Below are 25,388 nucleotides of genomic sequence, written 5' to 3'. Positions count from 1 at the left end.
AAAATTATAATGAAAGTGAGCAGTTATACTTTGAACTCCGTATGAGAGAGAGAGAGAGAAACATTTTCACAAATAGGAGGCAAAATAAGTGTCTAGATCTTCCACTTCAGTATATAATTTTGCATTGCAACTTTTACATGTACTAGATTATATTCAAAGTCAAAATAAACTGCGCGACCCATTTTCTTCTTTCAAAACTGTATTGCGTCGTATTGGTTGGACGCGACATGAAACGAGGTGATCTGATAGATTTATTAAGGAAAAAACGCATATGATCAGTAGATATATGACAGGGTCATTATAAAGTGGAGAAATCAAAATTAAGATTATGATAGATTTATATCAACCTAGTAAGAGCTACACGATATTTTTAACCACATCCTCGGAACAATGCGTCTCTTGAAGATTCCATGCATGTAATAAATAGATCAATCTTACTGCAAAAATAAAAAAAAAATGCTGATCGTTGTCTTTTTGTCATGATAACATTAATTAATTAATTACGACGTTGGTCTTCGTCGGCACAAAAAGTTTTTATTCGCCACTGTTTACGTCTTGTCACCTTATTCCCCCCTAGGCTAACGGCCCATGCGCGCTCATCATTTCCATTAGAGTGAGAGTGAGGACTTCAACAGTGATATTCCACATTCGGGCGTGAAACTTACAAGTGAAACTGTTAATATAGATATATACGTTACATTCACTGGATATTTACCCTTTTCCATGATAGTAAGTATATATAATTATTTAATCCATGTTTTCGTATATTTGTTTCAATTTCAGACACGAGATATTCTGTACGTTGTTTCGTAGAGCGAGGTAAATATATTTTGATTTTATATGTCTCTTGTCTTTGATAATTTAAAAATGATTCCCAAACTTAATAAGATAAACATTTAACAATGATATAACATTAATTTCTTATTATACATTTAGTGCTTTCAACATAACACGACATACATGAACACGAAAAGTGTGATTTGTAGCACCTGTACATTTGTACGCATTTAGACTCGGGATCGGGCTCTGATGTCATTTTGGTCGAGCCGTACTGTACTGGACATGAATAATATTTTTTATTCATCAAGTCATCAGACACAAAAAAAGCTTCGATAGATACTGGGAAAATTTTTACGAGAACGGCTTTTATTCTACATATGTATGTTTTTAAAATATTGAACATGTTGAAATCTCATAGAAAAAAGGGCGTTTTCCCCTTTTCCTTTTTTGTTAAAACAGCACCCCTGTTTCTCTGTGCTCAAACACAATTTGTCAAACCCCACGCAAATTTTTAAACTTTGCTTGAGATGTCAAAAATCCATTAAGAAGACATGAAAATTTGAAACAAATTGCTATCATCTATCAAAATATTAACCATGGTATTTGGTTATACTAAAAAGATATAGACAAGAAATTCTCTTTACCTTAAATTTTTCATAATGGAACTGAAAAAACGCGTCTTCAAACTCGTGATTTCAATGAATATATATATATATATAAAAGTTGTACATGCATTTCATCTGTGTACAGTTATGAATTATCGTAAATTTAAATTTACTCGGTTGGTGTGAATTTAAAAAAAAATATGACAAATTTCTGAAAGTTACATGTAAACATAAGTCTACACACGACTGAATCTACATAAAAAGCCAGTGACCTCCCCAAAAAAACTCGGACAAATTGAGAACTTGCCAAATAAGGGAGTTGCCTGTTCTAATAATCAGACGATTTAAAAATGTATGTAATGGTTATATTGTTTTAAAGAGTTCGACCCACATTTAACATGCCTTATTTGGACTAGCAAATATGTAAATTTTGAAAAGGGCTTTAAAAAATATGTTTTGGGTTATTATCAACCTTGAACACACAGGTACTTGTGGACAGCCCCCCACTCCCCCCCCCCCCCCCCCCCCCCCCCCTATTTACACCCCTGGTCAAAATATTTTTTTTTCTTTTTTGTCATGAATTATATTTCTAGTACTGTCCACAAGTACTTGTGCTTGAACATTGACACATTTCACTGCAAACAATTTCGTCAAAACCGGACATTACGATCTCAAACTAAATTCTAAATAGCAACATGGTTTGAGGTTTTTCGGAAAAATGCTCAAATTTTACTCAGTTAATTGTGGTTTTCGCATAGAGCATAGTCGTTACCGCAAAATATTGAAACAGAAAAATAATTATAACTGTTCGAGAAATAATATCCAATGAAACTAGAGGTACTGTGAGCGATGAGCTCACTAAATGATACCCCCCGCCTCCCATATGGTTATAACTGGTGAAAAAGTCAATGTTTTCCTGTGGCCGGGAAACCCAAAATATGTGTCGGATCAAAAAGTAAAATAGGAGGTGCACAATGGCAATATGTAATAAAGATTCTGTGAAAGTTTCATCAATTTTCATTCAGTGGTATGAGAGGAGTTGCGGATAAGAGATGGGTAAAAGCGTAACAGACGGACGGACGGACGGACGTACAATGAAAATTACTATATACCCTCCCGCTTTTCAAGCGGGGGGTATAAATATTTTGCGGTAACGAGTGTGCTCATGTTTAAAAAAAAAAATAAAATAAAATGTCAACGCGTGTGAAAAAGCCGTGTGTCAAGATTTCAAGAACCACCATATTTGTCTTTGTCTTTATACAAACTTTAAAGGATCAATTAGAAAGGTGTATTATATTGATTATGTGAATTGATAGACACTCATATCCCACAAGTAAGAAAATGTTAACTGGGACACTAATCGACACGTCTGACTGCTGGAATAAATATGATGGGTTCAGTCTAAAAAAAAAAAATGTTAAAAATGCCGATTAATCGACAGTTATTCCCCCCCCCCCCCCCAAAGTTAGATTGTTAAGTCCACGAACCATCAAAAAATGCCTCTTGCAAAATATTAACGCTATTTTTATCATAGATAGTATAGACTTTAAGCTTTACATAACCGTTTTTCTTTTTTCAATATTTATTACACTTTTTTAAAACGAGGTCTTGAAATATGGCAATGTTTTCTTAGAAAAATGCAATAGGAACGTCATTTTTTTGTTTTGTAACGTCACGTCATTTAGCGATATCTAGAATGAATTTGCTACTACAATGTACAGACATATACGAACATAAGACTTTAAAATGCAGTAATTAGTATCAGACATTTATCTTATCAACTTCATAATCAATTATTTAAAAAGGATGATAATTCTGAATGAATAGAATTTTTAATTTTCAACGAATACTGTAATTGTATACAACAGTATATTTGACAATGGTTGCGGTATTTTACTGTAAAAAAAAACCAAAACAAAAACCAACAAAGAAAACAACAAAAACAAAACAAAAAACCCCACCGTATCCTCATTTGCATTGTTCTCCGACCTGAAAAAAAGATCTCCATTGGTACATGTACTCTTACATGCATACTAGTCTATGGTAAATTCAAATTTTTTTGTCACAGTATTATCAGATTGTCAGTGCATGACTATATCACGTTTAAAAAATGATATAAAAGGCAAATAAGACGTCATTGCCGCAAGAAATATTTTGTCCTCTAACAAAATAGATATTGGTTTCTGATGTTTATAAAGAATTGTTTGCTGCAGGTGTTTACAAGGAAGTCGAAATATAAATGCGCGACGTGACTACCTTAAAAATGCAGAATTGGTCATTCCTTATTCTACGTCAACACTTTAGAACAGCAAAACACAGTCGAATAAAAGACATAATAAAAGACATAATTATTCTGCTAATTAGTAATAGCGTCTCTGTTCAACAGGTAAATAATTAGAATCAAAATATCATCGTAAAGCTGCATTAGTGTGGTAGTTACTAATGTACTTAACGTTCTTAAGATCGGGAATGTAATAATAATTTAATTTTAATATGTTTTAAAACGGTAGGATATGAGCACTTATTCATATGTTTGCATTATACGACGATGATATGATGCACTTTACGATGCGTCAAAAATTTTATTGACCTTAAACGATTAATGAAATACATTCAAAAAGTTATAAAAATGAGGCCGTGTCAACCAAATTTAGAGACAATGATACAATGATAGGAAATAGCAAGAAATTGTGTTAAATATTTCAATAAATATGTATATAGTTGTATTTGAAATAGATAAATCAGAAATATGACCGCAGATATCTTTGTCGATTATTATGTGGTTTTGATATCAATGAATAAAATTAACGAGGAAAGTTAATCAGCATTATCCTTACTAATTGACTTCATTATTTCATCAATTCCTAGTCTCATAAATATAATATCCTATCAAAATTTGTGGTTAAAAAAATCAACCAATGTCGGAGTCACGTGAAGTGTAGTATCACTGTTTTCTATTTGGATGGCCTGGAAAAATAGGCATTGTCACGTTCAAATTCTGAAATGACTAAAAACTCATATAACTCCTCCATATATATTCAAATAATCCCTTCAAGACATTCCCTAGTCAAATTTGGTTTGAACAAGAATTCAGATAAAGTAAAATGGACCGAGAATGGATACAATTTTATTAGAATTGAAGTAAAAATTACGTAATTTTAATTTTAAAAAACCAAGTACTAAGGAAATAAGTATATTCCAACTAATATTATAACTGTCCACCCTCTGACAAACCTTGCATTATAGACACAGTAAGACTAAAGAAAGTAAGTAGACAACGATGTCATAAATCAAAACGAACAAAACGCCGTGACATTTAACAACTATAGCCTTTCTGAGAGAGATAATTTAAATACTTTCTTGGACTTTGATGGGATTTTTTATCATGACCACATCATAGCAACCTTAACTTACAGAATATAGTAGATTTTTAACTAATTTCTCCTAAATAAAAAAAAACCCACAAAGATTAGAGAATGGTGGAATTTTTCATTTCCAGTGAGACCTTCTCTCTTACATTGTCATTTAACCTTCTTCATTGCCTTAGATTTTGGAAATTATTTTTAAAAGTTGTCCATTTAGTACGAAAAGCTTGAAATAATCAAAACTGTCAAAACTTACTTTTCAACTTACATTCTTCCACGAAATCTGTTTTTTGACTTGGAAACCAAGGCCGTAACTACCATTGAGGCAAGTGAGGCAAATGCCTCACTAAATTTTATGAGTTTTCTGAAAAGTGACAATTTTTCTCATTTTCAACTTTTGTTTCAATTTCTGTAAATCGTTCATCTCACTAGGTACCTCATTTTCATTTACAAAGCATGTAAGATATAATTCAAAATGTTTGTTTTGTAAATTGCTTTATTTTTTGACATCCCTTCTAAAAAAATTCTTATTCATATTGAGACACCACCACTTGCCGTAGGAGGGCTGCAATTTTTCAATTTACACTGGGCTTTCGTGGTCACGGAAGATGATTAAATACTGACATCTCTTTTGTGTCATCACTTACTGTGACATAGGACCTCAGTTTTTAAGGTCTCATCCGAAGGACCGGTCTCCACTTCCCGCAGTGGGATTCGAACCTGTGATATAAGGATCAACTCCTTAGTCTGCGACTTTAGAGCATAATTATACGCTCTAACCACTGTGCCATGCGGTCAACAATTAAAAACATAAAAACTTTCTAAGAGCAAATCTTTTATTTTCTAATATCCATGTTTCAGGCCTTTCAAACCCTCATCACTGGCTATTAGACCCTTGCCCCGTCTGGGACTAGGAATGCCCAGCGCCCTTGCCTCACTAAAAATTTGAGCCTAGTTACGGCCTTGGAAACAAAATACTTCCCACATCCTTTGATATTTATAGATGGTAAACCGGTAAGGCAAACAATTTTTCCCCAAGCCTTTCACTTTATGACTCCGAATAAAACTAACCAGAACATTTTCGTTAGATATTGTATGTTGAGACAGGGGATTCTTATTTCCTCATGGCTCCTGATCCCACCTCTGATGTTTTGAGAGGTCCTTTTTTTGTTCTTCTCTCGATTTATATTGTTTGAATGGATTTCTGAGCTTGAATAATGTCAATGAACAATAGTTAATATGATATATCCCGGTGAGCTTGAAATAAAAGACACCACAGAGTTGGACACATGTGTTTCATATTGCGATATTTAACTTGGAAAGTACATTAATGGTAATCTAACAACCAAGCTTAATGACAAACGAGATGACCATAACTTTTCAATCGTCAACTTCCCTTACTTATGCAGCAATATACTTTTATCACCTGCATATGGGGTTTATATCTCTCAGCTGATTCGATACACAAGAGGATTCTCAGTGTATGAACAATTTTTTAAAACGAGGTAAAGCTATTTACAAACAAGTTGCTGAAACAAGAATATCAGCAGTCTCGTTTAAAGTCATTATTTCGTAAGTTCTATGGTCGATACATTGACCTTGTCAGCAAATACAATTTATCATTAAGTCAAATGCTGACTGACGTTTTTCATAATAATTGTTAAGCCGTTATATACACACTGAATTGTCGACGGATTTTCCCATTATTTCCTGATCATGAGAAGGAGCCCTCGGCGGGTGACCGGTTGGCAGGCATGCTAACTCCTCTATGGCACCTGATCCCACTTCTGATGTTTTGAGGTCCGTGTTTGTTTTGCTCTTATTTTGTATTGTTTAATGGATTTTTTAGTTTAAATACTATTCGTTATCTACATATATTTCATTCCTTATCTCATCATTTCATTTAGAAGTTGATGAGCTTGCTATTTAAAGGACCTCTAAACCGCTAGAGTTAGTTGGACTATCTCTTGGAATACTGCATGAATCACATTTCTCTTCCACGATCAATTTATATGTCACTCAACAAGAAATGTCTAGTATCTTTTCATTCTTTTCATTCTTTTGTCTGAAAACAAGCAATTCTCAATTCTCAATTCTAAATAAAGGTACTGAAACATATAATTTAAAAGTAAGTCCATGCTTGTAGCTTATGAAAGATACTTTTCAAGTTTACGTTAAATCATATAGAAATGACCATATAATTTATTTAACCTGGGTTTCAACCTTGATATTCTACTGTAAATCAGCTTGTTGATATATATGATAAAACTACATGTACAATGTACGTCAAATCTTGCTAAATGTTGGCAATGAGATTTTTCCTTAAAAGCCTTTTATGTTATTTAAAGATAAAGAAGAGTTATCATTCAAAAAGTCGCCCAATTAAGAAAAGCAAATTGAGAACAGAGTAAACTTGGACCTGAGAAACATCAAAAGTGAAATCAGGCCTGGGGGCCATAAAACTGAAAGCACTTTTGATAATATATATTCCTTTGGTAAAAGTGATCAAAAGTGAGCTCGTCTAAGTTTTATGGCCAGAATCCCAGAAAGATGAATAAAGCAGGTTGACGAACAATGACCGATGTAAAAAATTGTGACTTTTATTAAAATTCAAATCATTGAGCAGGGCATTATAAATGGACCCGTTTAAATTCAAGAATCCCAGAAAGATGAATAAAGCAGGTTGACGAACAATGACCGATGTAAGAAATTGTGACTTTTATTAAAATTCAAATCATTGAGCAGGGCATTATAAATGGACCCGTTTAAATTCAAGGAGTGGAATCAGATGCCCAGCAAGAGAAAGCGTCATCTGTCGATTACCGATACCTGAAATATGAAAAAATGTTCGTATGCAGAAACATTCTCTTATCAGGAAGCCATCAGCTATTGCCACGTATATATATGATAAAAGCTAGAATCATCATGTTTATCATAACGTTTACAGTGTAGGTGTCTGTTTGCCATCAATGTCTTTCTCTAGTTTAACATTTGTCAGACTATGTGGTGTTTTTTTTTTCAATCTCAAATTCAGTAGGATATCAGCATATGAATAAAAAATAATATTGTTAATTGATTGATAACTTTGGGTTGTTTGTATGTAGAAACAGATAGTCATTATTTTTAACAAGGAAAATTACTTTGTAAAAAAAAAAAAACAAGTGTTTAAGTTCTATCGTTTTTTGTATTATAGAAATAATCGTCTATGATATCAGTAAGTCTTGTTTTAATCATGGTTATGCAGTGTTTGTTTAATATTTATTTTACTTTGCAAAGGCACAGAGATTTGCATAAACTTTTGCGTACCAATAATGATATGATATCATCTAATGATAACATTGTGAATTGATGGACAAATAGCGTCATTTAATGGCATGTTTTGTACTTTTACTTACATGTATTTAAATATTTGTTTAGTGCATTGTTAGCCATTAATGATATTAAAATGGAAGTCCTATCATGATTTAATAAAGTAGCTTTACATCGGATTTAATATAATATGAAATACACCTTTATCATGAATGGTTTAAAGGCCAGCCAATAACGCTACATTAAATCATCAGAGTATTTTGCCTCATTGTTGGTTAATACATTGTTTTTATGTGTTTTCACAGTAAAACCATCTGTTTCTGATAAAATAATACGATCATTTTTATGGAAAAACTTCTATATGGACAAAAGAATGTGATAGAGAGGGAATGTATTACCGTAGGCAGTTTGCTTGTTGCCCAATCTATTCAGTATTCTGAATAAATATTTTTCAAATCAAAGTGTATTATTTTATCAAACACTGATTGTATGCATGTATTTTTAATGATTTATGCTGTAAAAAGCTTCATGCAATTAATAATAAAAATATGATTTTTCATAGTCCTTTTATTTCAAGTTCCACCCTAAAGAGAGCACTATCTGTCTAGTATTTCTATATTTTCTGTATTTTTGTCAGTGTACAGAAGCCTTCTATTTACTCTGTCAATGTACAAAGCAGGTTTATTACTAGCATACCTCTGTCAATGTACAATATAGGTGTATTACTAGCATACCTCTGTCAATGTACAGTACAGGTGTATTACTAGCATACCTCTGACAATGTACAATACAGGTTTATTACTAGCATACCTCTAACAATGTACAATATAGGTGTATTACTAGCATGCCTATGTCATTGTACAATACAGTTGTATTACTAGCATACCTCTGTCGATGTACAATACAGGTGTATTACTAGCATACCTCTGTCAATGTACAGTACAGGTGTATTACTAGCATGCCTATGTCAATGTACAATACAGTTGTATTACTAGCATACCTCTGTCGATGTACAATACAGGTGTATTACTAGCATACCTCTGTTAATGTACAATACAGGTGTATTACTAACATACCTCAGTCAATGTACAAAGCAGGTTTATCACTAGCATACCTCTGTCAATGTACAATATAGGTTTATTACTAGCATACCTCTGTCAATGTACAGTACAGGTGTATTACTAGCATGCCTATGTCAATGTACAATATAGGTGTATTACTAGCATACCTCTGTCAATGTACAGTGCAGGTGTATTACTAGCGTACCTATGTCAATGTACAATACAGGTGTATTACTAGCATACCTATGACAATGTACAATACAGGTGTATTACTAGCATACCTCTGTCAATGTACAATACAGGTGTATTACTAGCATACCTCTGTCGATGTACAATACAGGTGTATTACTAGCATACCTCTGTTAATGTACAATACAGGTGTATTACTAGCATACCTCTGACAATGTACGATAGAGTTGTATTACTAGCATACCTCTGTTAATGTACAATACAGGTGTATTACTAGCATACCTCTGTTAATGTACAATACAGGTGTATTACTAACATACCTCTCTCAATGTACAATACCGGTGTATTACTAGCATACCTCTGTTGATGTACAATACAGGAGTATTACTAACATACCTCTGTCCATGTACAATAGAGTTGTATTACTAGCATACCTTTGTCAATGTACAATAGAGTTGTATTACTGCATACCTCTGTCAATGTACAATACCGGTGTATTACTAACATACCTCTTTTAAAGTACAATACGGGTTTATTACTAGCATACCTCTAACAATGTACAATACAGGTGTATGGCTAGCAGACCTCTGTCAATGAACAATACAGGTTTATTACTAACACACCTCTGTCAATGTACAATACAGTTGTATTACTAACATACCTCAAATATATACAATACAGGTGTATTACTAGCATACCTCTGTCGATGTACAATACAGGTGTATTACTAACATACCTCTGTCCATGTACAATAGAGTTGTATTACTAGCATACCTTTGTCAATGTACAATAGAGTTGTATTACTAGCATACCTCTGTCAATGTACAATACCGGTGTATTACTAACATACCTCTGTTAAAGTACAATACGGGTTTATTACTAGCATACCTCTAACAATGTACAATACAGGTGTATGGCTAGCAGACCTCTGTCAATGAACAATACAGGTTTATTACTAACACACCTCTGTCAATGTACAATACAGTTGTATTACTAACATACCTCAAATATATACAATACAGGTGTATTACTAGCATACCTCTGTTAATGTACAATACAGGTTTATTACTAACATACCTCTGTTAATGTACAATACAGGTGTATTACTAGCATACCTCTGTCAATGTACAATACAGGTGTATTACTAGCATACCTCTGTCAATGTACAATACAGGTGTATTACTAGCATACCTCAGTCAATGTGCAATACAGGTGTATTACTAGCATACCTCTATCAATGTACAATACAGGTGTATTACTAACATACCTCTAACAATGTACAATACAGGTGTATTACTAACATACCTCTGTCAATGTACAATACCGTTGTATTACTAGCATACCTCAGTCAATGTGCAATACAGGTGTATTACTAGCATACCTCAGTCAATGTGCAATACAGATGTATGACTAACATACCTCTGTTAATGTACAATATAGGTGTATTACTAACATACCTCTGTCAATGTACAATACAGGTGTATTACTAGCATACCTCTAACAATGTACAATACAGGTGTATTACTAGCATACCTCTAACAATGTACAATACAGGTGTATTACTAATATACCTCTGTTAATGTACAATACAGGTATATTACTAGCAAACGTCTGTCAATGTACAATATAGGTGTATTACTAGCATACCTCTGTCAATGTACAATACAGGTTTATAACTAGCATACCTCAGTCAATGTGCAATACAGGTGTATTACTAGCATACCTCTGACAATATACAAAACAGGTGTATTACTAACATACCTCTGTTAATGTACAATACAGGTGTATTACTAGCATACCTCTGTCGATGTACAATACAGGTTTATTACTAACATACCTCTGTTAATGTACAATATAGGTGTATTACTAACATACCTCTGTTAATGTACAATACAGGTGTATTACTAGCATACCTCTGACAATGTACAATACAGGTGTATTACCAGCATACCTCATTCAATGTACAATACAGGTGTATTACTAGCATACCTCTGTTAATGTACAATACAGGTTTATTACTAACATACCTCTGTATTTTTAATGATTTATGCTGTAAAAATGTACAATATAGGTGTATTACTAACATACCTCTGTTAATGTACAATACAGGTATATTACTAGCAATTAATGTACAATATAAAATATGTCAATTTAATACAGGTCATAGCATACCTTTTATTTTAAGTTTCACCATAAAGAGAGGTTTATTACTAACATACCTCTCTTAATGTACAATATAGGTGTATTACTAGCATACCTCTGTCCATGTACAATAGAGTTGTATTACTAGCATATCTTTGTCAATGTACAATAGAGTTGTATTACTAACATACCTCTGTTAATGTACAATACAGGTGTATTACTAGCATACCTCTGTCGATGTACAATATAGGTGTATTACTAACATACCTCTGACAATGTACAATACAGGTATATTACTAGCAAACGTCTGTCAATGTACAATATAGGTGTGTTACATATACCTCTAACAATGTACAACACAGGTGTATTACTAGCAGGTGTATTACCTCAATACAAGTGTATTACAATACCTCTGGTACAATACAGGTGTATTACTAGCATACCTCTGACAATGTACAATACAAGTGTATTACTAGCATGCCTCTGAAAATGTACAATACAGGTGTATTACTAACATACCTCTATCAATGTACAATACAGGTGTATTACTAGCATACCTATGTCAATGTACAATACAGGTGTACGACTAGCATACTTCTGACAATGTACAATACAATGTACAATACAGGTGTATTACTAGCATGCCTCTGACAATGTACAATACAGGTGTACGACTAGCATACCTCTAACAATGTACAATACAGGTGTATGACTAGCATGCCTCTAACAATACAGTACAAAACAGTTGTATTACAAACCTATGTCATATACCTGTATTACTAACAATGTACAATACAAGTGTATTGCTAGCAGACCTCTGTCAATGTACAATACAGGTGTATTACTAGCATACCTCTGACAATGTACAATACAAGTGTATTACTAGCATACCTCTGACAATGTACAATACAGGTGTATTACTAACATACCTCTGTTAATGTACAATACAGGTGTATTACTAGCATACCTCTGTGAATGTACAATACAGGTGTATTACTAAATACAGGTGTATTACTAGCATACCTCTAACAATGTACAATACAGGTGTATTACTAACATACCTCTAACAATGTACAATACAGGTGTATTACTAGCATACCTCTAACAATGTACAATACAGGTGTATTACTAGCATACCTCTAACAATGTACAATGCAGTTGTATTACTAATATACCTGTGTCAATGTACAATTCACGTACTCTTCTGTCAATGTACAGTGCGCGTGTATTTTTGATCAACATTGTCATCCATTAATGATTTTATAATGGAAGTCAATATATAATTTAATTAAGATGTTTTACATATTGTTTAATATTATACACTTAATATCATGAATGGCTTAAAGGCCACCCACTAATGCTACATTATATCCTTATACATATAGTATTATGCCCCATTATTGGTTAATCTGTTGCTTTTATGTGTTCTAACAGTAAAAACATCAGTTTCTGTTTAAATAATCAAGCATTTTCTGAAAAAAATCTCCTCTAAAGACAAATACTATGTGTCTATCAATGTACAGTGCATATATATTAAATTATATTACTTCTGCATGTCAGTGTTAAGTGCACTTGTATTTTTGATGGTCATATAATTTTTTATATTTGCAAAGCATTTTGTAAATAATGACAATGTCAAGTTACTTTTTAACTAATTAATTTAATGTTTTTCTGCCTTGACATCTCTGTTTAAAGAAATAAAGGTGTGTGTTTTGTTTTACATATTTTACAGTTTTGCTAGTTTCGTACTTTTCTGATATTCAAAAAATGTTTTCTTACCTTAATTGAACAAGTATTCTCGTTTATTTATTGGATGAGAGAGCAAGAAAAGGTAGCAAAATCTAGGCATTATTTCAATTTTCTAATACATGTATATATATCCAATTAATTTTTTCATATTTGTTTTTTCTTGTAAAATTTTATATATATATATATATATATATATATATATATTAAATTTTACAACATAATTATTCTAACAATTGTTGATAAAAAGAAGAAAACCTTGACTGACTCTATTTTGAGTAGTTTTAATATTCTAACACTGACAAAATCCCTTCAGAATATAAGAAGATAAAAGCACACTTGTCAGTTGGTCCAAGATCAAGGGACCTGACTATAAATCTACATAGCGACCTGGAGATTGCTTTATAATGTTCAGCTGTCAACGAACCAAGGACGAAATGGGGACTTTTATTCGTAGAGAAATTATGTCATAGAATGCAGTATAAAACTTTGTGTTTAAAACTTGCGTAGATTTTGAAAAAAAAATATGAGATAGGTAATGATGTGATAGCTCATTGGCCGAGACGCATCATTAATTTGTATACAGCTACTAGTAATTGAAAAAAAAACATGACAATTGTTTTTTATTGTATCATCCAATTGCGAAAAAAAAAAAACCCTTCGCCGAATTTTTAAAAATAAATTTCGTTGTGTACGTGACTGACGCTTCTGTTATGAAAAGTAAAAAAAAGAGGATTAAATTTTTTGACGATTGAATATTCACATTTGCTACAAAATCCCCATGTCTTTATGTTTCTCATACCTCATCAAATAATAATTACACATATATAGCTATTCGACGGAACGAGGGGGGTGCTGGGGGATATATTAGTAAATATTTGTATTGTGGTGAGAATACACGTACATAATGTACTCCTGTATAAAGTTTATACGACGATGCATAATGACTTAGTTAACAGTTTAGCAATATAAACTCTGTTCAGACATCAGTCATTCTTTATGAAGATTTCTTATGCACAGGATATTCGTCATGCGTAATTCATTTTATTGCAGTTTTGATTATTTTTTAAGCTGATTAACATTTAAGTACGTGCTATTAAACAATGCAAACGTTGATTAAGGAACAAACAAACAGAAAAGAAATAAAACAAATGTTTCCTTATCTACATTTTTATATATATTGATGCTCAGTTGCTCTGCATTTTCTTTAATTAAAAGGAATAGAATAGAAGCAAAGTACTTAAATGTTTATATCCACTTTAAATTATATAAGTAAAATCATATAAAAATTGGTTGAATATTATTTGATTAAAAAGATATAAAGTAACAATCATCTTTACGATATTGTTTAATTAAAGAAGGAAAATCAAATTTTGATAAATGCACCGGTTGAAAACTGTTTAATTTTTATATATAAAATATCAACTTTCTTCATGATATTGAATAAATTGTTTACATTTCACTAGTTTGTGCTTTTTTTACTTTATACAGATGATTGCCAGCCCACGACAGTTTGAATAATCTACAGTGACGTCATAAAAATGACAACCCAAGCAGAAGGTAATAGCATTTTTATTTATAATTTTTACAATTATGTTAATGAGAAGTCCAACAGAACACAGGTGCAGATAGTCAAGAACACATGCATGTACGTGACATGATCTTAAAACACAACAAAAAAATACAGTGTACATTAGAGGAACAGCTGATTCAAACAAAACATGGAGGCCTGGATTGGTAGATATTTTTTTAACTTAATTTAGTTGTAAAAGCTGCCAATTTGAAATTTCTAAAAACTAAGGTATTTTAAACTTTTTGGTATGATGTTTAAAGTTCTACCTCTCTGAAGTTTATTATTCAGATTTATTCTTATAAATTAAAGCAACTTTTTGTCGTTTTAATTCATATTTGTGAAGCTTAGAAAAGATACTAATTCATTTTTCTTATAAACAAGACCTGAGTTTTTAAAAATAATTTTCATTAAAAGTTTGGTTATGTCATCTGTTCTTATTAATAAATTCAACAGTTATGAACTCAAAACAGTTGAAGAAATTGTTTCATAAAGTAACAAAAAGAAATGTCATGTAGGCTTAATAATTTGATTTTTTTTTTTTCAAGTTTTGCTTAATGCTTTCTGGGAACCAGTGTGCATGAATTCCATGGGTCACACTTTTTCAGGAAATTGCATCCCCAGGAATAATTATTTTGTAACCGTATTTATTCTTTACGAGTAACCTCCGAAATTATGTCCCCACGAACCAGAAAAATTTACTTGCCCATAAACATTAACCCCCAAGATTTAAAATGATTCCACAATATCCTCCATGGCTTATGGTTGGATATGATTTTTATCCACTTGCTTTGTGTTTTCTTTCCTTTGCTGAACACACAAATCATATTATAAAAATCTCATACAATCACAAAAAACGGGAGATCCTTAATTTACCAATTGTCATCTACTTAGATTTCCTTTTCAATGAAATAATGGAGATAACGAATATTATTTAAGATCAAAAGTCCATAAAACAATACAAATCAGGAGCAGAGAAAATACGAACTATTCAAACATCAGAGGTGGGATCAGTTGCCATGGAGGAGGGAACATTCCTTACCAACCGATCACACCCGCTGTGTGGCTTCTTGCAGAATTGGGTAAATAACTGAAAAAATCCGTCGACAATTCAGTATGCAAACAAAAGCATAACAATTACTTTGGAAAACGTCATTCATCATTTGATTTGATAATAGAAAGTATTTGCTTTTACATGTAAGAGAAACCCTAGCGTTTCTTAAGTTTGTAACAACTAACCCGAGACGTTTTATTTTTCAGATTTAAGAACTGTTATTTGCAAAATGGGAAATTATTCCAGGATTGTAATATGCGCTTTGAGTTATTTTTTTCTTTTCTTATTCTCATATCTGGCAAGACTTCCTTTGCTAGAAAATTAATAAACAATTAAGGAACTCGAACTGGAAAAAATTAATTAACACACACTTTATGAATTTGGGACAAGTTATCTCTTTTTTAAATAAACAATTGGAAAAGAAAGTGGTATAATTTGGAAAAGGGTTGACATGTATCATTTGTATCTACATGTATATGGAAAGAAAAACAAGTTGAATTTGCTTCAAAAATGTGATGATCATCTTTGTTTTTGATTTTGCTCTTCAGTCTATGGGTACGGTACCATCGCTAATCTGATATGCTGTCTATGTTCTCTGGCCGGTGCTTTTACAATTCCCTTTGCCAAAAAATATAAAACTGCATACGATGTTGTTTTGTCTGTCTTCATGGGGTTGGCTGTCGGTGCTTTGGCCAGTGACGCCATTCTTCACTTAGTTCCAGAGGTACGTGTAAATTACGTCAATACTGTGTATAAATTAGCTCATCTTAGACCACTTATTAAGGTAGGATTCTTCTCTGGTTTCTGACTAGATGAAACATTCAAAGTATATTTGCTTATATGTCTTATATATTGAGGTGTAAGGAATTTAAAAGACCACTTTTTCTTTCCTCATTAAATCATAGAAATGATAAACTGAAAAACTGTGGTATAAAATATCATTGCATAAAGCACAATCAAAGATTTTCAAAGTATTAAAACAGAAAATCTATCAAATAAATATGATTTTGCAAAAAAACAGAATGCTTTGCATCCATAAAAAGTATTTTTTTCTCTCTTAGGACAATTTTTAAATTACATTTATAAGTTAATTAAAATAAAAAAGAAATATAGGAGCATATGAAAATAACTAATATATCAGAAAAACAGAGAAAATTTTAATATATATTAAGTGAAATTATTTATTTAAATGTGGTAATATCATGCTGTAGATATAGTTATATGTTTTTATGCAAAAAGAACAATCATTAAACTTTTGAAATAGAAGTAGGTATCACATGATTGGCAACAGTTTATTTTTTATTCTTAATGTCAAGGAAAAAGGTAATGACCTTGACCTGACCACACCAAAATTTCATTAATTTTTAATATTAGAAATATGAGAAGAATCCTACCTTAAATCATAGGGAGCTGTGGTATAAAATATCATTGCAAAAGCTCAAAGATTAAAGTATTAAAACAAAATCATTATTACAGAGATTACTTTTGCCACAAAATCACACCAAATTCATTAAATAATCTTTAACTGGTACATGCTGATTGTTTAAAAAAAATCATATTACAAGGCATACAAAAGCAAATCAATCTTGATACATGTTACTTTATATCACATTCATTTCAAAAAGTCTGGTCATCCAGTAACTGTGTGCTTTGACAGATAATAATTGATATTACAATTTAGAGAATTAGAAAACAGGGATGTTTATCAGACTGAAATCAAGCTGAGACGTTAAACAATATACAATCAATCAATCTTTTATTTTCAATCTGTACAAATAGAATAATTTTACTATTTTGTTTTTCTCTTTGTGTGGAAGTGGATTTTTTATTATGTAAATTCTAGAGAATTGTACAAATTGTTTATCAAAGGGTGAAAAAAAAATGTTATAATAAAAAAAAAATATCAAGACAATTTTACAGTAAAGTACTACGTTTTGACTTTCTAAAATACTAAGGGAAAGGGAGAAAAATTACAGTAAAGTACACCTTAAAGAAATTGCTGCTTAAAACTTTAATTTAAGACAGCTTCAGAAAAACGAAAGTTTTTATAGTGAAAATAAATATATGTCGTGTATCATACGTGTATGTATACTGTGTTGTTACTTTAAACATCTGCTAAATCTGGGTCAGAATAATCAATCTTAGCTTTATGAGTCTAAAGTACGCAGTATAAGGTCACGCAAGGACACAGAAAGGACATGATAGCACATTTATATTCATAGAGCGCACAGGGCATTTTCTGGAAACATGAAAATTATTGTTTTGTTGCTTAATAATTGTAAAATATATTGTCGAAAACGACGAAGCAAAAACACTATATTACTCTTTTTTTATATGGATTTGTAATTTTAAAAAATTAAAATTAAAAAAAATAAAACAAATTTTATTTCTGCTCAAATGTTTTGGGGTTTATTTTGGTTTTGTTCTTATTTGTTTGTTTGTTTGTTTGAAAATACAAGGATATCACATTTATATGTTTACGTATACAAGGATATCACATTATATGTTGGACTCGAATATATATTAAATTTTGCGAATGTAAAATTGGACGAATATTTTCTTTTAAATGAATCCAAAAATATTTACCAGGACTTGGATGATCTACTTAGAGAAATGGAATCCCTAAGATAAATTATTTTAAAAAGCATTCTTATTTCAACCTTTTTAATGTGTTGCAGTAGTGTGTGTATATATTAATAGCTGAGTAATTACATGTCATTTTCTCCAAAACTATAAATTAAATCTCAATTTGAAATGCTTTTTCTATTAGTCAGTCTTAAAAATACCTTTTTTCTTTTTTTATACGTATTAAATTTATTCCAAAATGAAAGCACATATTCTCCGTTTTCAATTGCTTATATTTATAATTACCAATAAGGTATATGGGCATATTCATTCTCTGTTTCAAGATTCACAAATGCATACAAATCAAATAAACGTTGTTAAATCATATTCGGTATTTTTTTAAACTTAAGTTTGTTATTTACTCACATAAATAATGTCAAATTGATATATAGATTTCTATCAATCAACTTGTTTATAAATTGTTTTACTTGGCATAGATATTATTATTATAGTAATTTAAAATTGAATCGTGACAAGATCCCATGATTCTTCTATAGGTTTCTTATTTGAATAATTATGTTTAATTAATTTTGGTAATGAATCCAATTGATATTTAATGGATACTGTCATTATTATTATTTAGATTCACATCTCTCATAAAACGATTTATTATATAAATAAGTTAACTCCAGCGATTATCATTAAGAGGTTTTGTCTTACTTTTCGATATCAATATATTTGAAAACTTTTACAAAATTGGTAAAGATTTTGTGACCTAGCTGCAAGACCAGAAAGTGATAATTAAGATTAGTAATATTCAGTATCGGATTTAGTGATAATTAAGATTAGTAATATTCAAATTAATATCATTAAACATGTATGAAATAAGTCATGTTCGAAAATATTTAATTTCAATCACAAAATAAAATGTTGGTTTTGTTTTCTTGACTATGATAAAAGTTATATTTGTTTCATTATACAAAAAAATGTCCCAAGTCTGTTCCCAGTTTGTTGTAGAGGGAATTGACTCATAAATTATATCAACTTGATATAAACCATATATAAAAGATGTACATTATATGATGTAAGCATTTATCAATCATCTTTTACATAAGGCCCTTGGCCTCCACGATCACGGTCCAAAATCTTCATCCAACGAAACTCATTCTCCGTCACATGGTCATCATCATCACCGGAAGAGAGACACTCACCAGAATGTTGACACACATCCCCATGGCAACCATAATCATCATCATCTCCCGGAAGAAGCTGATCATGACGCCGTCCATATACAGACAGAGCATTTACACATAGAACCATACATCTGGTACTGCATGGTCCTCCTTCTTGGTGAGAGTTTGGAAATCAAAAAATAGTGTTCTTCGTGAAATATACTGTAAACATATTACATTTAGCGGTGTATTCTATTCAGCAATTTTGGTGGAAAGCAGAGTCCGCTAATACAAGTACATCGCTAAATGTCTTGTATATCATACATTTACAACTACCACATCCAGATAGCGCTAAATTAAATCTACGCTAAGTTGTTAAAAATTGAATTTCTGCCAAATATCATACCCGCCAAATGTAATACATTTACAGTAATTGATTTGATCTGGATAAAAGATCTAAAATTACGTCGTATATAGGTCACAGTTTATAGTTATTTGAAAATTATACTAGTATCGCAATTATCATTGGATGATTTATTTCTGTTCGTATAATAATAAAATTGCATTGCACATAAATTGAAGAATTATTAACAATAAATTCTGCATCAATCAAAATAACATCTTTTTTTTAAATAAATGTTCAGGTATTCATTCTCTGCAGCAGATATATCTGTGACTATAGACAGCCCGTATGTCGTTTGCAGAAATTAATTTAGGAAAACTTTTTAAGGCTTCTTTATATTTTTTGGATGAAAAGAAACCATGATAAATATCCTCCACTTACATACAAGATTACAGGGGTCAAAATATATATTGGCTTATGGATTCAGCACAAATGTATCTTTAGGTGTTCATAATATTGATCGTCTCCAGTACAAAATAAATATATTTGTAGATGCATGAAGTAATATACCGTAGTAATTTTCTTGTGAGTTAAAAAATGCGAAAATGATAATTACCGTATGTTTTTCTTATCTTTCAGGTGCATATATTTTTTACCTTGTTGAAATGGCAATGGTACACGTGCAAAGGGTAAGACTTTGATGGTAAAAGATAAATTGAAAGTCAAGCGTGTTTTTGAATCAGAAAATTTCAGTTTAAACTGTAACATAAAAGATTATTCTAAAGTATACTCTGAACCACATCTACGAAATCTCATCACTCACTTGTTTCATCCCCAATCATCCATCAGGGAGTGAGAAAGAATTCCAGTTGAGGGGTGTGGGCGCCTTTTTCATTTTTTGTAGTTGTAATAAATCAAGAATATATTAAACGACAGGAAATTCAAAGGTAAAAGCAAACATAATTTATACAAGGGGACCCGAACATGGAATCCCAGAATGGCAAAAACTCTTAGTTTCATGATAAAAAAAATTGATGGATGAAATGGTGATCTATTATAGGATTATTTACCTTTGTGTGGATTCGTTAAACAAGCTAGAGATATGAAGGTTGATACAAACGTAATGTCACAACAACCAATAAGATCTTTATCTGTCTAACATTTTCAATAAAATTTTACAAACTAATTCACTGTTTATCTTACTTTTTACCTTAAATTTTCATTTATTTATGTAAAGTTCGCTTTTTAAACCGTAAAGATAAACTCAATGTTGGGTCTTGCCTTTCATGGCATGGCAAGAATGGTACAGTGGTACCGACGTTGCTATGGCGTTACTTATAGGCACTTATTTTTGTTCAGATGCATTTTTAACAATAACCTGCTTTCATAAAATAAATAATCTTAAGTTTCATATTTCAGTAAAGTGCTTGTTTTGAGAAAGAGTATAAAAATATTTGTTGAAATGTTATTTCTTTATTCATTCATTATATCTAGATGTAATGTATCATTTGTTTCAAAACCACGTTACGTTAAAGGTTGATTTTTTTCTTCCTTCTTTGAAATATTGAAAAGTTTATAAAAGTTAAATAAACTCCAGGCTTGCCGCCATAAACGTTCACTACTGATTTACTAATAAAACGTTCACTACTGATTTACTAATAAAGGGGAAAGTAAAATTATAACGATGCAAAAAATTGCATAAAATATCAAAGTGAATGTAAAATTAAGTCAAAGGATGGACAAATGGTAGATGAAAATTATTTGCATGGAGGATGAACCTTTCACTACTCCAAAGCTACAGATGTAAGCTAGTGTTGTAAAACTATTTTTTCATGTTTTTGTACAATTTATTATATGCTATCGGAAAAGATTTCTTAATTTCTCCAAACGAAGTGTGATAATTTCTTGTGTTAAATATTTTTTTAAAAAGGTATTCTTCCAAATAATAACAATTTTAATGATATCGACATAGATTTCTATATTTCTTGAATACATGCATGTATAATTTGTCCTTTGTAAATTATTGTGTTAACCTGAACAATATTTGTATTTCAGAAAACACAAGTGGAACAAATTTCTGTAACACTTACAGCCTATAATAACCAAGCTGTAGAAGCTATAATTAAGGAAAAAGAGGTACATGTAAAAAGATTTAAGCATTTGTTCTTCCAACAAACGAATTTTACAAGTATTGTGTATATGAATTAATTGTTTCTCATCGTCCGACTATTCGAGTTTCACTTTCTAAGGAATCATTTATGCATGCAACGCATCTATGATTTTATTTAAAATTTCAGGTGGAAGAACAAAGGACCTCAAGAGGCAGGAAAGGTGAATCTTCTTAAGATATCAGATGTTTTACTTTCACGAAGAGAAAATACATATACTGTAATAAATTCACAGAACATTAATATATAAGCTCGATATACATGTATGTACAAGAAGACCAGTTGGTTATGATGAAATACGTGTATGTTATTGTTAGAATAAGAATTTGAAATTAGTCAAGGAATATTTACGCGAATTTTAAATAATTCAGTTTTATGTGAATTTCATTATTCTGTTACAATTCAGTTTCTTGATGAATAATTGCAAAATAAAACTCCAGACTTTCTCTGTAAGAAAATTCCATTAATCATGTAATTTCGCAAAAAAGTACTACTAGCAAATTAAAATTACTGTTTTTTGTTTCATGTTAATGCAATATTTCCTCAGCAGTTCACTCGCGAATTCATGATACTGCGATTTGGCATCAATAGGACATTTCGTGATACCCATATTTACCGAAATTATTTAGCGAAATTTAAGTAATTAGTAAACCACGAATTCTTCAATATCGGGGGGTATTATCATTTGGTTCAGTTATATTAGTAATATTAGTAATACCTTTAAAAGTCATGGAGAGGAAATGGCAAATTCAAAACAGAACCAAATAATTACTTCAAGAAATATGATATTCACAAAGAATCAAAGCTGTCTGTCTGAAACATCTCAAATTATTATTCTTCTCAAAACATTTCTTTAGTATACTTAACTAATACCTGTCTCTCTTTGTCAGCTATTTCACCCCTGGTGGTGATGATCGTCATCGGTGATGCCCTTCATAACTTCACTGACGGGTTGGCCATTGCTGCTTCATTCTCGGCTAGCATACTAGAAGGAATAGCCATCACTATTGCAATCTTCTGTCACGAACTTCCTCAGGAATTAGGTACACAAAATATTTCTTGCAATTAAAACATTGACTGTGGTGTAAACATTTTGTTTGTGTTGTCCATTCGTTATCTTATTGTTGTCCTTATTCCTAAAATTATCCATGAATTAAATTATCTGTAACTATCCATTCCTTTTTGGAAAACTAATAAATCTACTGTTCTTTTTTTTTATTAAGGAAGTTGACAATTTTTCAAAAAGAATGATAGGTTAAAACAGAATGGAGAGTTACAGATATAGATTGGGATATACCAAAGGGGAAAAGCTATTGAATTAAAGACGTAAAAAAGTAGAAAATGTAAATTGTTCTATCTTGTGCTCTGACTTTCTAAATTCTCAAACAGCTCTTATTCAGAAAGAAAATCTTGTTTTCGGATTGAATTTTAATTTATAAAAAATACTATAGAAAGTTAAACATACATGACGCAGATGAGCAGTAGCACCGAGCTGTTGTAATGAATATTTTCTTCAAACCTAATTAAAATTGAAAAAAGTATGTATTTTTGTTTAAATTGGATTTCTAGTATTTTTCAGGAGGGAAACTATTTTTAGGTTAATTAAATTTAATAGAACACGTACTACATAGATTGCACCCTGAATTCAATGGAGCATTTCAGAATCTGATTACCAGTATTTTGATTGAAAAAAAGGGGCTAATATTAAGTGTTTCTTTATTTTTAATCTCAGTATCACTCTAAATTTCAACCTCATTTTCTGTGTTGTACATGAAGTTCAAGATTTTGTGATGATGAATGTATGAGTATGATTTAGAAACACTATTATCTTACCTATGACTCTCCATTCAGTGCACAATGAAGTTGTCATCGCCTGAAGTAATCCAACCTGAATTTAATAGAATTTGTTTGTTTTTAAAAATATTTTAATTGATCAGAACAAGTATATAGGAGAAATGTAGCAAACAATGCATTTAGTGAAAGGAAGAATTAATCTTGGACCTGCGGTCCTTGATCAGTTCTTTATCTCACAGCATGGAAATATATTCAATTTTTCTCCTTTACGGAAGTTAATGTTGTTCATATAAAAGATACATATCATTTTCCCAACATCTTAATTTGCCAGCAAGATTTTCAATATTCAGATTATACGTAAATATTATATAAAAGTTCAAACTTTATCATTCCTTGGAAAGAAATTTTCAAGAAATATTTCATTTTTTAATACCATTAAGAATTAATGTACAAATATTCTCAAAATTGGAAAAATCTCTGAATATTCTAATCAGATTGATTTTTTTTTTAATTTAAAGGTGATTTTGCAATATTGATTAGCGAAGGACTGACGTTTAAGAAAGCTCTGATCGCCAACCTTTTCTCCTCCCTGACTGCCTTTATTGGTTTTTACATTGGAGTCCCACTCTCCAACCTGGGAGGTACACCCTGGATCTTCTCCATTACAGCGGGAATGTTCCTGTATATTTCATTAGTCGACATGGTAATTTTCTAAGTATTATGTGGTGTAATTTCTATTATATTTGAATTTAAGTTATACCGAGGGTATACTGGTTTTAATATTAAACACTACAGTATATACAATTAATATGAAATATATATTGTATGTATTCCAGATACGTACGCTGGTTTCTCTGTTTCTTTGTAGCTTCCCTCTTTGATAAAGAATGGCTCCACGAACGTAAGGACCTTTATCTATCACAACATCGGCATCCTCTGTGGAGCTCTCGTTATCATACTGCTAGCAGTATTCGAAAGTAAAATTGAAATCGATCATTAACATTACAAAATATAAATACCGAGTTTTGATTATTTTGTTATTCGTTTTTATATTGTTATGTTGATTTTCATTTTGTTTTTGTGGATAAAATATGTTTAGTATGATTTTTAGAATTGATATTGCATGAGTGCTGCTTATGTTTATAATATTTCAATATTGCTTGATTCCTAATAAATTTTGCAAACAGATTAATTTGGTTTATATATGATGTATACAGTGCAGTGAATGAACAAATTTCAAAATTACAGGCCCGTTTTTATTTTATTTTAAGACTCTATGTTAAATAAAGGTACATGTAATTAGTTTAAAAATGGTTTTTTAAGTTCTAATTTAAGTCATGTTTATTCTTTTAGATATGCAGTACATTTTTAAAGAAATGTTTGCAAAATGCTTATTTGTAATATTTTAACAACAGTTGTGCCTATTGGTGCTTCAAAAGCTGCTAAAATATGTTGGATTTTTGTTGCTTTTTTATTTGTACAATGAACGTATTTAAAATTATAATAAAAGCCATGACGAGAACTA

At 31.1% G+C, this 25,388-nt stretch overlaps 1 protein-coding gene and 1 long non-coding RNA gene across 2 annotated transcripts in view; one reads left to right on the top strand and one right to left on the bottom strand.

Moving 5' to 3' along the window:
- LOC134244336 (uncharacterized) overlaps nt 1-25,388 on the bottom strand; it is a 75,786-nt gene that overhangs the window by 42,129 nt on the left and 8,269 nt on the right. The window lies entirely within an intron of this gene.
- On the top strand, nt 367-25,388 carry LOC134244315 (zinc transporter ZIP10-like). Its single transcript, XM_062726573.1, has 11 exons — nt 367-416; nt 578-729; nt 14,689-14,757; nt 16,370-16,545; nt 19,502-19,736; nt 20,541-20,590; nt 21,957-22,037; nt 22,199-22,232; nt 22,960-23,112; nt 24,382-24,566; nt 24,732-25,388. Exons 3-11 carry the CDS (start codon nt 14,739-14,741, stop codon nt 24,861-24,863), a joined length of 1,065 nt encoding a protein of 354 aa, XP_062582557.1. The 5' UTR covers nt 367-416; nt 578-729; nt 14,689-14,738; the 3' UTR covers nt 24,864-25,388.

The sequence above is a fragment of the Saccostrea cucullata genome, unplaced genomic scaffold, assembly GCF_032062105.1.
Source record: "Saccostrea cucullata isolate Sc308-1 unplaced genomic scaffold, CSIRO_AGI_Scuc_v1 ctg330, whole genome shotgun sequence".
NCBI classification, from domain to species: Eukaryota; Metazoa; Mollusca; class Bivalvia; order Ostreida; family Ostreidae; genus Saccostrea; species Saccostrea cuccullata.
The sequence above is the reverse complement of the archived record's forward strand: the minus strand, read 5'-3'. Positions and strand labels throughout refer to the sequence as shown.

What these genes read in the sequence shown, in the direction of transcription:
- LOC134244315 (XM_062726573.1), top strand. An exon ending in GACCTCAAGAGGCAGGAAAG is followed by an intron (nt 22,233 to 22,959) that starts GTGAATCTTCTT and finishes TCTCTTTGTCAG; the next exon opens with CTATTTCACCCCTGGTGGTG. An exon ending in ATATTTCATTAGTCGACATG is followed by an intron (nt 24,567 to 24,731) that starts GTAATTTTCTAA and finishes GTTTCTTTGTAG; the next exon opens with CTTCCCTCTTTGATAAAGAA.